At 40.5% G+C, this 13834-nt stretch overlaps 1 protein-coding gene across 1 annotated transcript in view; it reads left to right on the forward strand.

Moving 5' to 3' along the window:
* LOC147667241 (14-3-3 protein zeta-like) overlaps positions 1-5402 on the forward strand; it is a 68348-nt gene extending 62946 nt beyond the window's left edge. Inside the window, exons 4-6 of the mRNA XM_086948821.1 lie at positions 1934-2097; positions 2181-2276; positions 4329-5402. Of these exons, the coding sequence (XP_086804947.1) occupies positions 1934-2097; positions 2181-2276; positions 4329-4397 (329 nt within the window). The 3' untranslated portion in view covers positions 4398-5402. The remainder of the gene's footprint in view (positions 1-1933; positions 2098-2180; positions 2277-4328) is intronic.
* Positions 5403-13834: the final 8432 nt, after the last annotated feature.

Raw genomic sequence — 13834 nt, forward strand, 5'->3', positions numbered from 1 at the left:
CACTCCATGACGCTCATCCTGGTTGCTCCAACGTGGGCACGGCAGGCCTGGTACACCACGTTCCTAGAACTCTCAGTGGTGCCTCACAAACGACTGCGCCTCATGCCCAGTCTCCTAACTCAGAGCCATGGAGACATTCAGCACCCAGATCCGCAACAGTTGAACCTTGCAATATGGCTCCTGAGCTCATAGTTTGAGCTCATAGTTTGGCTACTGACTGTATGAAAATCATTAAGGAGGCAAGACGACCTACAACCGGGGCATGCTATGCGGCCAAATGGAAGCGATTTGTCATTTACTGTTCCAATAATGACATAAATCTGCTAGATGCGTCCACACAACATGTTATTTGTTGCATCTATACAGATGTAATCTAGCATATAGTTCCATCAGGATACATTTGGCTGCCATGGCAGCTTATCTTCAAAACAGACCGCATCTTTCTCCTTTCAGGGTGCCAGCCATTAAAGCTTTTATGGAAGGACTCAAGAGTGATTCCTCCCAGACACCCTCCTTAATCTGTCTGGAATCTGAACATAGTTCTCACCAGACTAATGGGACCACCCTTTGAACCTCTTCACTCTTGTGAGATAGTTTCTGACATGGAAAGTGGCTTTTCTAATAGCAATCACATCGCTAAGAAGAGTTAGTGAACTTCAAGCCCTAACTATTCAGGAACCTTTCATACAGATCCATGCTAATAGGGTAGTGCCACGTACCAACCCTAAATTCATGCCTATGGTGGTGTCGCACTTCCACATTAATCAGACCATAGAACTGTCCGTTTTCTTCCCAAATCCAGATTCAGTGGCAGACCGAGCACTGCACACATTGGATGTTAAAAGAGCTCTCCTGTATTACATAGACAGGACAAAAGATTTCAGGTAAACTAAACAACTGTTTGTTGCCTTCTCTCCACAACACAAAGGCAACCCTATTTCCAAATCGGGTACAGCCAGATAGATTGTTAAGTGCATACAGATGTGTTATCAAAAGGCTAAACGCACATTAACAGTTCCCCCCCCAGAGCGCATTCCACACGCAAGTTAGGGGCATCCATGGCTTTCCTAGGTAACATTCCCCTAGAGGATATATGTAGAGCAGCCACATGGATCACCATACATACATTTACCAAACACTACTGCGTAGATGTACACTCCAAACAGCAAGCTGCTGTAGGACAGGCTGTTCTCAAAACTCTTTTTCAGACTGCTGCAGCTGGCACGGGCAACCACCGCTAAGGAGGTAACTGCTATTTATTCTATGCACAGATATGAATTCAGCAGCCCACATGCCTCGAACGGAATATGCTACTTACCAGTATGCATCTGTTCTTGGTATGTAGGGCTGCTGACATTCATATTGCCCACCCTCCTCCCCGGTGCCTGTTGCAGCTGTAGCACTCAAAATCATTCTCAGGCATGGTCATCACTTACTGTATTACACTCCATCTCTGCCACAATGGCGAAAAAACAATCTAAAGATGGAGAGGATGCCCATGCGCACTGTAGTCCAGGTACTAGGCGGCGATCTATGCACAGATATGAATGTCAGCAGCCCTACATGCCAAGAACAGATGCATACTGGTAAGTAGCATAGTCCTTTCTGGGATCCTGTCCATGAGTGGAGCTGTTCATGGGTTTGAATTCAGTGAAGATATCTGTGATGCAGAATTAGGATCACAAGTAATTTTTACTTCGAACCACCTTTGATTTATTTAGCCTTTTATAAAATGTAAATATAGAATTTGACTGCAGCGAAAGACCCCACCATGCTTTTACCCAACAATTAGTCTTTTTACACTGAAGCTTTGTGGTGTAGTGTTTACTTAATTCTGTTATGTATCATTAGTAGGTTTTGATAATCAGCTTATGTATCAATAGTAGGTTTTGATAATCAGCTTAACAGGACTTTCTTGTTTTCCCTTTGCTAGCTATTGTGAACAAATCACAGCAAGCATATCAAGAGGCCTTCGACATCAGCAAAAAAGACATGCAACCAACACATCCCATCAGACTGGGACTGGCCCTGAATTTTTCGGTGTTTTACTACGAGATTCAAAACAGTCCAGAAAAAGCATGTACTCTTGCAAAGACTGTAAGTGTTTGGTTGTTTTTTCTTTTCTCATGCACCTATTTTAATTGCATGTACTATAAGCTGTCTGATTTTTTTTTCTTCAGGCTTTTGATGAAGCCATTGCTGAACTTGATACATTAAGTGAAGAGTCGTACAAAGACAGCACATTAATAATGCAATTACTGAGAGACAACTTAACGGTGAGTTTGTCATCTTTAATATGAAATCAATGTCTAGATGACATATTTTTTTCCATCACTTTATTAAGATTGAATTCATAAACCGATTCATAACTTATTTGAAGACTCTGTATAGGAATGTTTTAAGAAGTGGCTATTTAAAAGCATTTGAATTAATCCAACTAGAATTGAAAAAAGATAGTTTAAGGTAATTGGATCAGGTGGGGAGCACTGCTATAACTTTAAGAAAGCAGGCTGCTCCAGTACTCTTCAATGCCTAGGAGGTTTGTTTCTGAACTGGAATGAGGATCTCTAAATGCAAGACTGTTCGTTTGGCGTTATTTCCCGTATTGTTTTTTTAAAATAAATCTTAACTGTTTTGTTCACCTGGCACTTTGCCCTTTGGATGTTGGTCCCCACTTTGACAGACTCTTCCAGCCATGCTTTCGTTTGCCATATCCATTAAAAAAATCTGCATAGAAGGATAATTCTGTATTGTGTATAGTTCATCTCTGAACTGCCGTCAGGAAATTTAGTTTGAGGCGGAGGGGTATGGAGTCTTTATCTGCAGCTCCAACTGATCCTACTGAGCAAGCAAATGCCTTGCAGAACCAGGATTCATAACTTTAGCAAGGGAGATACCTCTATGGGTTCTTTCTTCTACTGTGTGGACCCTTTCTGCAACCTAATTTGGTTGAGTGACTGGTAGCTCAATTGTTTGGTTAAGTTGGAATGGAAAAAATCGCACAAAGAATAATTTAGCAATTGTTCTAAGGGACCACCTATCTTGGAAATACTTGACTGAAAGGTTCCTGTAAAGTGAAGGCCTGCATCTCACTTTCATTCCTTAGTAAAGTTTACTTGTACAGCTGTAATAACAAAATTGCGTCTACCTACTTGCCGAAAAAGTGCGTCAACGCCTCGTCAGGGGTTGTGACTTAAATCTGCTATCCACGGTCAAGCAGTCTGGTTGGGAGGCATTCCTAAAGTTTGTTTTTAGTTTAAATTTTATCTAGGAACCTGAAATGGCCCCACAAATAGTATCAATACGATACTTACTCTCTGGAATGAACTTCGGCAGTGGTAAGTAATTGTTATCAGTATTTGGTGCTAAGGGCGAATACAGATGCAGAAGTCTCAACAGGTCCAAGTTCAGTCAGCCATTTCACACTAAGCCAAATTTGTTTGCCCTGCCACATCGTTAGATATCAGGGCTGGCAAGATGGCTTGTATACTGCATTGATTCTTCTTTGCACATGCTAATGAAGTTTGTGATCAATTACATTTTCCACAAAGTTTTTCAACTGAAGTATAAACCATAGGCAATTAGGATAAACTCCAGTTTTCTGTATTTTCTGGGTTCGAAAACCTACAGACGGCTACATTTATTTTCTAAATCTAAAAACCGAGATTTCCTCTATTCTATCATTCGACTGTCTGGCCAGTAGCTGTGTAAACTGAATAGCGGAGCAATTAAGGCCAGGTTTCTTGATGAAGCCTTACATAGCTGAAGTGCGTGTTTTTGTTTCAGTTTTGATGGTTTCATGGGTAGACCGAACACACTCCAGATTGGTTTCTGCCTATTTGGGGTTCATCTATGACATTGGACTCTAACTGCACCCAGGTATTGGGGCTGCTTGTATTTCCAACTGAAGGGGGGCATGGCCTGTCATTTGGGGCTAGACCTACTGCTCCTGTTGAAGCAGGACCAAATCTTATTAGTATTTGACTGGCCTAACTCAATTGGCATCATGGACGAAACAGGGGGTTAGAATGTGGCCTATAATTACAAGTGACTGAGATGAATTAAACCATTCCACTTTTGTAACGAAAATACAATTAATATGGCTTAATATAGTACAGTGAGCAAAAAATAAACATGGCTAAATACAGACAGACCTGACAAAATATACCCATGAGAATCCGAATTGAGAATTAAATCTGAAGTTTTGTTAGGCATGCCCTGTGGAGTGCATAATTTTGGTTAAGAAGGTAATGCTTTCTCAAATGTTTAGTATTAATACGTATATAAAACTGCAATTTCACTAATTTGCCACATTTTTCTTTTCTTAGTTGTGGACATCGGACACTCAAGATACTCAAGGAGATGAAGCTGAAGCAGGAGAGGGAGGGGAGAATTAACCAGCCTTCCATTTTTGTCTGCCTCATTATAATATTTACCCAATAGACCGTTTGTCATCCATACTGTCCCACAAATAGTTTTTGTTTACGATTTTTTGACAGGTTTATGTTACTTCTATTTGGATTTCTATATTTCCCTTGTGGTTTTGTGTTTAATAGGGGAGTAGAGCCAGTTCACATTTGGGGCGTTTAAAGAGTTCTTTTCCATTGGAAATGGCCAATAAGGCAAATGTGGCTTTTTAAAAACATTTTAAATGTTTGGCATAGTGTTTTGTGGCTTTCCACAAAGCTATTCTTAAACTGAATTGTCAAGCAAAAAAAAAACCTGCCTATTGGTCTGTATAATGGAAGAACAAAGGGATGTACAGTTGCAGCCATAGGCATAGACTAGAGTGGGTGCTCTAGGACTAAACACATGACATTGGAGGTAAATTATGCCAAATGCATAGTACATGGCAAGCATGTGAATCTACAGTGCCCACATTTTACACGTCTACACCTATATTTTTACTGAATGTCATACAATTGGCCAACTTTTGAGTAACCCGCCAGCTATGAAAGGCAAAAACGGTTCACATTCCATTATCTGTAAAGTTTCCTGCTGTTTGCTCTCATTATTTTGCTATACTCATTTTATTTGTATTTAAATGGTTGCCACAACCTAAGAACAAATGTAAAAGTAAAAATGCAGTAAAATGAATAGCTTGATATCCCCAATTTCATTGAATATCAAGCACAGCGGTAAATTAAAAACCATGTATTTAACTTTTTTATTTTTTTATTGTATTTTTTTTTTTTTTTTTTTTTTTTTGCTTTTGTGATTTTTTGATACTTGCCTAACATGCATGTGGCTGTGAAAAATAGTTAACAGGGAAATAACTTGAGATGATGGCTAGCTTTGTTTAATGTCTTATGAAATTTTCATGAACAATCCAAGCATAATTGTTAAAGAACATGTGTAATAAGTTGATGTAAGTGGAATAAAAGTTTTATGAATGGACTTTCCAATTATTTCCAACCTAGTTTTATGATAAATGGCTCCAAATAGAGTCCATTCATAGTTGCATAAATATTCTGAGGATCTGGATTATGAACTGATGTGGTGGAAGGCAGAACAAACTCCCACTCAGTTAATAATTCAGTGGATTTTAGGTAAAGCAGGCTTGTGAGGAATCCTTAGCTTAGTCTCTAGTAGCTGCAGCTTAAAGTGACGCACCTTTTGGTATTTTAACAGTACTAAAACCATATAGTTGAAATCGCCATAAAAACCCCCTAACTGCTTTAGTGAAAAAGAAAAAAACTAAAAAACACTTCCTCGAGTCTCCAAGAATGCTGTTCAACTGATAAAAATAACTTCTGTATAACAGCAAAGTTGTCTTATAAAAGAAGCTGCTGCAGAAGGTCACCCGTTTCCTGGAATACCCCAATTATAGTCTTTCATTACTTTTTTTTTTTCGTGCAGCTGTGAGCTGGGGGAAATCTTGTTGGTGTTGGAGGTGGGTGCCTAGCAGAACTAGTTCTTGGCCAGCCATGGCGCAGGCAGAATTACCTAAAAACACTTTGATCCTCTCACTAAAAATATTTACCAACTCATTTACATAGTTGAAAATGTTCAAATTTTAAAAACTGGTGCATGGATAATTTGATATGCCCACCATTGTATCCTCAACTTTTAAAATGGTAAAACGTTGAAAATTTCCCTTCGCCATTGGGCTGTGGGCCTTGCATACAAAAATCAATCAACAGGGATTTGTATAGCGTGGCTGATCATCTTCGAGGAATATCCAGGTGCTGGGATACTGCTGCTGAAGGTGGGGATGTGTCAAAAAGACCGGTCTCTAGTGCCTTTCTGAATTCCAGGAGAGAGAGTGAAGTTCGGAGGTGCGGTGGAAAGCCGTTCCAAGACTTGGCAACGAGAGTCTTATTTAAAAACACAAAAAAAGTAAGCACGGAGACCATTACCAGCACAGTCTTAAAAAAGGACAACTAAGTGTAGTAGTGCACTTAACTGTTTGTTCTTAAACATCTGTTCCACTAAAGCCATACTGGTCTTGAAAGCACAAAGTATAGTTTCTTCAGGGCACCTCCACTGAGGAAGAGGAATCCCAGAGCAGTTCTCCAAAAAATGTATCTTCATCATTCATCTTTGCCGTACTTCAGGAAGGCCGAGTTTTGAGCTATAACTTTACAATGTTTAGAGCTTATAAAATAGTCTTATCTTGGCCTATTATTGATTTTCACATTTTTAAAATTAAAGACTTTAAACTAGATCTTTAAATCTCATCCACAAACCTTTTTTCAAATGAAATGGCGAAGAATTAATATGGTTGACTAGACATATAGGCTCCAGCTAGTCTTGTACGAAAACTAACACTGCATCTCTATGGGCTCCAGCCCCCCAGTATCCCATTATGCCCAGCAGATTAAAGTTACCTCTTCTGTTGTCTGGCTCCTGGTGATAGGCTCTTTGAGCACTGAGATCAGACTGTTGGGGCTTTTTTCCGATTATCTAAATATCTTCACTAGACTTTAGATGTCTAGAGTATTTTCCGGTCATATCCCGAAAGGAAAATTTGGTTTGCCAGGTGGCTTACCTGTGTTAGAGAAATGTTAAATTTAGATACCCATTATCTTAGTATACTTTACCTTCCCAATAATCCGATGTCAACACTGACATTTTCCAGACGTACCCTGAAGGACATGGATAAAATTCGGATTTGTGGAAAAGAGGAGCTGTGCGTACAGAATCAGGCGCTATCTGAAGGGTAGGATGTCTCACGAGTGAGCAGAGGGTCAGTCACTCATGAAGGCTCTACCTCCACCCTCTGAACTCCATGAGAGATACACCCAAATAGAGAATTTGAGAAAAAAAAGATGATCCTGTTTGATGTAGAGGCGAGGCACTGGCGCAGTTGGCTCACCTTCGAGGACTGGGTAAACCTCTAAAAAGGTGTCATTTGACACGGAGAGAAACCATGATGTTGAGACCGGAGACCTATGTCGTCGAGACGCACAATCTGCATTTTCCAACTCTGAATTGGCAAAGTTGATCAGAAACGTCCTGTTTCAGATGCAACAGTCATTTCAGATTCTCCAGAATGCCATCATTCTTGGCAACCTCCTCCCTCATCTTCCAATTCCTCTGGCAACAACTTCACTTCCCCAGCCTCAACGGACTGCGGTGCCGTCGGGGGACACTCTCTGGCAAGCCCACCTGTAATACCAAGAAGATCTAACCCCCACCCCCTAATTTTATTTTAGCAGAGCAAGAGCAACTTCCAGACGTCCTTGACATTCTAAGCACGCCTCCTCTTTAAAATCAAGGGGTATTACCAGGGCACGTTCTGCAACTATATCCTCTGACGCAAGGTTTTCTCTTCCCAGCAAGTCTCATCAGTCAAATACTCATGAGGAGCTACAAAAAAAGAATATTTTGTTGCCCCCCAAACCCCCCCCCTCCTCAACTTGTCACAAACATTCATAAAGACCATTCCTACCACTAGTTCCAGAAACTTTAGGACAGACTGGAATTTTTCGTTACACCAGCTTCAGTAAAAGCTGCTCTGTCAAGGCTACAGAAATAATACAGACCTAAACAAGACCTGTTATTTCTCTGTTCAGATCCTCCTGATTCTGGTGATGTCATCAGCAAATAGAAGTACATGCCTCTTTGTTTACGGTCCCATTAAAGAGCGTAAAAAAAACTTGACTCGTAGGTGTCAAGTATATGGATCAGCAGCTACCAATACAAAATCTGCAAGTATGACTGCCCTTTTTTGGCAGGTACCACTGATGTTTATGGGACTCCCTCCAGCAATTCATGGACGATATGCTAAGAAATCATTTTTATTGAAGTCCCGTATGAGGGCATGATATTTAAACAAATGATCAGTGCTGCGGATTCATCTTAAATCTTAGCAGCACATGGCTATTGCCAGATTACTGTTAAGATATTTTAGCCATTTGCAGCAGTTTCTCTTGCAGCTGCTATCACCAAAACGTCCTCAGCCATACGTCACATTTTACAAATCTCATATCTAATTCTATGAAACCTTGGCTTCGAATGACCGTTCTCAAACAGGAGGATAATTACTGCCTTTCTCTGGTACCATACTTTGAAATCATATAGACAATGAGATAGCTCAGATTAAAACTGAGATGAACACCCTTAAAGCTGTTGGGCTGGAGAAAAGTAAGGAGCATAAAAAAACATTCTTACCAGCCTTATGATTGCAGTTAGAACCCTCTGAGGGTACAACCTCTTAAATGTCCTCAAAGTCGCTAACGGCAGCAGCAAAATAATTTCTAACACCTTCAAAAGTAACAACTGATAAAGGTGGTCACCAAATTGTGCAAGCAGGAAAACTTCCAGCAGAAACAAAACTAGTCCATACTTCGTTTCTTCTTTTGCCCACTCGGAGTGCTGTGTGGACTTAGTATTTCCAATTGCTTGGAAGAGTGGAGTTAATCACAAAAGACACATGGGTACTGAATATTGGAAGGAATGGTTTGTCTGATTCGTCCACCAGCTATACCACCAAAAACATCTAATTCGTATTAGGCATGCTCCCAACAAAAAGTAAATGTTTATCTACAGAAGCACGTTGTGGAAGCTGTACCACTTTTCCAAAAAGGAATGTTAAGGCCCCTTTAACTAAGGAAGACCTGTTTGCTTACATCCGGCTTAGCAACAACTGACCGTTCCATGTCTGTATGTTTAACATTTGGTATTTCACATGGGCCCGAAATGGATATAGTGCTAAGATTTCACCCACCACCCAAAACCTTATTGCTACCTTAAAGATAATCTCAGCTTTGTGGAGGTTCCGCATGTATAGTAAATAAGACCCAGTTTGAATTGTACTATAGCCTGAGGGGCTGTTCTGCTAAAAGTTAAACTACAGCATTGCACGCTAGCCTAGGTTCAAAACCTTGTTTAATCTTTCATAATAGTTCATAAAATAAAGCAGTGTTAAACTTGGTGTCCCCATGCTCCCAGGTTTGGCACGGTGTACAGACTTGGCAAGTGCTTATGAATTTTAAGTTGACATATTAAACTATGTAATTTAAGCACAAGTGTATTCTTAAAAATAGTGCTGCTTGTAATATAACCATGCTCCCAAGTAATAAGACTGAACTTGTTCAAGTTGAGTCCACCATGAATCTGATTGCACCGGGTGCTGTCCGAAGTGATTGTTTTTGTTTTATTCCTGCTGTCCATCGACTTATTCACATTTTATGTATGTAGATCTTTAAACAAGTGCCTGCGCCCAATCTCATGTGGACAAACTGTATACTAACATGCATTGGGATCTTTTGATGGCTTCCTAGGCGCCACAAAATGGGCACAAACTAGTATTTATTGCGTATGCGAAGTTGTGGAAAAGGGGATTTTGTACATAAAAGCCAGTATTTGCAAATGTGGGTGTGGCTTACTATCCGCAAGTAGTACTTGTATTCGGTTACCTGAGAGAGCTGCTAGCTACAAATTGGCTATCTCTCACAAATTATGGGCTAAGGCCTTGTGGCCTCCAGCGTATTTTTATTGGTTACCTCATTTTAGAAATGGGCTTTTAATACTATCAAACTGATTTGCTCTGATGTGATTATTGCTTTACCTACAGCAGGGCCTACTGGTGCAGCCGGATGCCACTTTTTATAGCCTCATGTTAGAGTTGCACTGTGGCCTATATCCAACTTTCTCCTCCGTTAGACTTGGATTTTGAAAATTCTGACCTGTTTTTTGCAATCTGGCTCAACGCTTGTGACAAGTAGTCGGGTTCTTTAAATCTCGAGTATCGTAGATGTTTTTGGGGACTGGTCTACAATCTGCAGGTTATTAAAAATAAACACCGAAGTATGGAAAGGGGGAGGGGCTGGTGATTAGGCGGGGGGGCATTTAACATTTTCAGCCTTAAGATTCTGGACTCCACCTGATCATGAGTTTATCTGTGGCTGGCCTGCAACAGCTCTGTAACATCAGGCTGGCAAAGTATCATGTAGACTAGAGTATACATGCATTGTATGTAATGTGTTTCAGTTCAAGAAGTGATAAATTATCGAAGGGATATTTAGAATATGGTCACAAAGTACCCTCATGGAGTGTTAAACAAAAATGTGTTTAAGGACCACTGAAAGAGATGGTGGGCTACAAAGCTGCACATTTTAACTTGAAACTTCATAGCCATTCTCCTCAAAGTAATGGCTGCCAGTGTATAATAGGAAACCCCCCCCTCCTTCCTAGAATGTGGACAGATGCTGCACTACAGCACAAAAACAAAATCACTGCAGAGCAATACAAGGTGCTGAAAAAGATGGATCTTAAAGAAGATTATGTTATTGAAGTGGAGAGCCCTTCACAGAAGAGCACATTCATGAAGATGGTCAATCTCCGAGTCAAGTGTGTTATTAACCAAATACTTGCTGACGTTTTGGTATAACGGGGGTAGCAGAGTGAGTTATTTGAGTTTGGCTTTAATGATATGAGGCTGGATGGTAAGCATTGACCTTCAAAGTGTGCACATTGATATTACTACTCTATCTGCACAACCACACGCTCCTCTTTGCAGTTGCTGCATTTAAAGAAATTGACATTTGAAAGTTGATTTTTCCGGAACGTTGACTTTACGAAATTCTGATGAAACAAAGGCAAAAAAAGTAAACCAAATAAATAACCAACCCCCTTTGTGTTTAGGTTTCAAATGGCTGGCAAGTGGGGGGAAATGCAAACCCTACTTTCAGTGCCTGGTCGTATTGATTAGCAGGAGAAAGGTGTGCCTCCTGTGAGTGAAGACTAGCATGATGACTGAAGGCATCAGTTTCAGTCTGAGAAGGCTTTAGAAACAAATCCTGTGATGGAATCTTATCCTGATAAAACATGCTTGTATCTTGATTATTTAAAAAGCAGTGCACAAGGATGAGGATTTTGTGATTCCCTGTCATAGAGAAAAAGCAAATCTTTACCATCCCGTGTTTTAAACCCAAATTTCAAATGATTAAAAGTAAACGACTGCAAAACACTGGGTCAAACGCACAGAGAAGAGGGAACATTTAAAGTACAGCCACAAAGCCCTTTTTTGTGTGTGGGGCTCATGTACAACCATTCTTACTATGTTGTTTAACCACATAGTACCAGGGCTCACAATCCAATACAAGAAGTGAAAAACTATGTAAAATGCTGATGTTTGTTATAATTTTGATAATTAAGATTTCTACAATTTGATATTTGTCACGTTGAAATGTTTGCCTGCCTGTAGTCTGGTTACATAGTTGTGCACATATACACTCAACATTGAAACAGCTGTGTACTTCTTACAGGTAAGCTAAGGGCTAAGCTACGTTTCGCCTTGGAAGTGTCATCTCGTAGAAGGTTTCTGACCCACACTAATACCATAACAGTCAGTGGTTGAGAGCCAACTTTAACTCACCCCTCTTAGACTCACTTCAGACTTATCGACTACCGGGCTTGTCAATCACCAGTACTTTACCCTCCAATTAACCAGCCATCAGCAGATTAACTGGCAAGGAATAACTGGAGATCGGTCACATACTGCTGCGCAAACCTAGGGCCTTAATCTAGTCCACTGTTGACACCATGACCACCGCTTTAGATTTTACAATGACAATCGGAAATGGGGTGATAGTAACCAAGTCCACCCCAGCAGATCTCTGGCCTCGACCCCTCCTCTCCAATTCCCCCTCCAGCCAACCATGCCCGCTCAGGAACAAGGTTCGACAAGCCCCCTGCAGTAATCAGCTAATGAGACTGATTGTGCAGGTATCACATATACACAATATTAAGTGCGAAGTCCCAGAATACTAATTGCACCTTTGTGTTCACTTCAAATGATGTGGAGACACTTCCCATACAAAATCAGTTCCATTCACATGTCCTTGCTGACCATGTAGGCAAGTACCTGAGTGCCCCTTCCTATGGAAGTATTCTACTGCCCTCTGGTTCAACTGCTCAGATATTTTACTGCATATCCTTTGTAAATGAATCTTCTTAAGCTCTGTTGTTAACACGTGGCTGTAGAAAAACATTATCTGCATACTCCTGCCATCTAATGTTGAGTGTGGACATTGCAAGTTGTATTTCTTTGAGTCTTTCGAGTCACAAGGTTTCCGGCTCTCAATGTAGATGTGCATGGTCACAGACTCAATTGTTTGTTTTTTCCACCATCTGGTTCGGCTTTGATCCAATAGCACTGCTCCCAGTCTCAACAAGTTTGCCTGTTCTCGCTGTGGCTTTGTCTGCCAGCTTACACTCATGTTGAGAAAAGACTTGCGTTTTTTCACCTGCTGTACTGGTCCCATCAATGGTGAGTATCTGGGCATCTCAACTCTCGGCCCTTTGGGCCACTGTGTGCTCTGGAATCCTTTCCAAGAATGAAGATGCTTGCGAGTTAATGGAACGGATGCCCCCAGTATGATGCTAGGAATTTCTGCACTGACCTACATGCTGTGGGCGACTTGTGACTTCTGGTCTGTGCCCTGCAGCAAGAAGTCTGCCATCAGTGCCAATATCGACGGGCACACAGCAGGATGGCTCAGTCCACATCAGAGATGCTGGACATCTTCAGTGAAACCAAAGAATGGTTTCGGCTCAATGGCAGTAAGGACAAGCCTCACTAAACTATGACAATATATTTACCAGTACTGCCAAGCTATTCAACCTTTTGCTTAGGGGGAGAATCGTATTGAATTAAACAATATGTTCCATAGACCTCTTTTTCTGTCAAAAATAACTACATTATTTTAATGTTTTCACATCTGAAGGCACATTTTGACAAATTTCACATATGTTGCTTACAAATATCAAAGACCGATTCACATCAAATTCAAACATTCATCACATTCATTCAACCATCCATTCAGTCACTACACAGTTCAATCCAATTTACATAAGTTCTATACAAATAATTACAAAAATTTACAAAAACAGCTATGGGAATTGTTTGTCTTTTTTTTTTTCTAAATTGTTTTTTTCATTATGTTGTTCCTAAAGCTGTGCGAAGAACTGGTCTACGCGTTTCAAACTCCCTTAAATAAGGGGAGTTCTCATCAGGACCACGTAGCTGAAAGAAAGAATGACAAACTAGTGTCAGTCTTTTGAGATGCCTTCCCTTTTTATACTTTTAGTCACAAAATGTCAGATCTCTTACCTTTTTATAGCTTGTCGCCACCACTACAACAAAAATGAGTAGGGACGAGATCTTCAGTCACACATACTAAACGGGAATCTCATCAACAAACTGAAAAAACACCCGTGTCTCAACCAGGCAAGCTTTTACTTACAATGGCCGTTTTCTACATGTGCCTTGAAACTGGGGTGATGTAAATGACTTTCCTCGTTTCTGCTGATAGATAAAGTCATGTATTAGGGCATCTGTTCTTTTTTTATATATAGGGCTTCTTAGAGTTCCTTTGCGTGAGCC

The sequence above is a fragment of the Lissotriton vulgaris genome, unplaced genomic scaffold (genome assembly GCF_964263255.1).
Source record: "Lissotriton vulgaris unplaced genomic scaffold, aLisVul1.2 SCAFFOLD_2326, whole genome shotgun sequence".
Classification (NCBI taxonomy): domain Eukaryota; kingdom Metazoa; phylum Chordata; class Amphibia; order Caudata; family Salamandridae; genus Lissotriton; species Lissotriton vulgaris.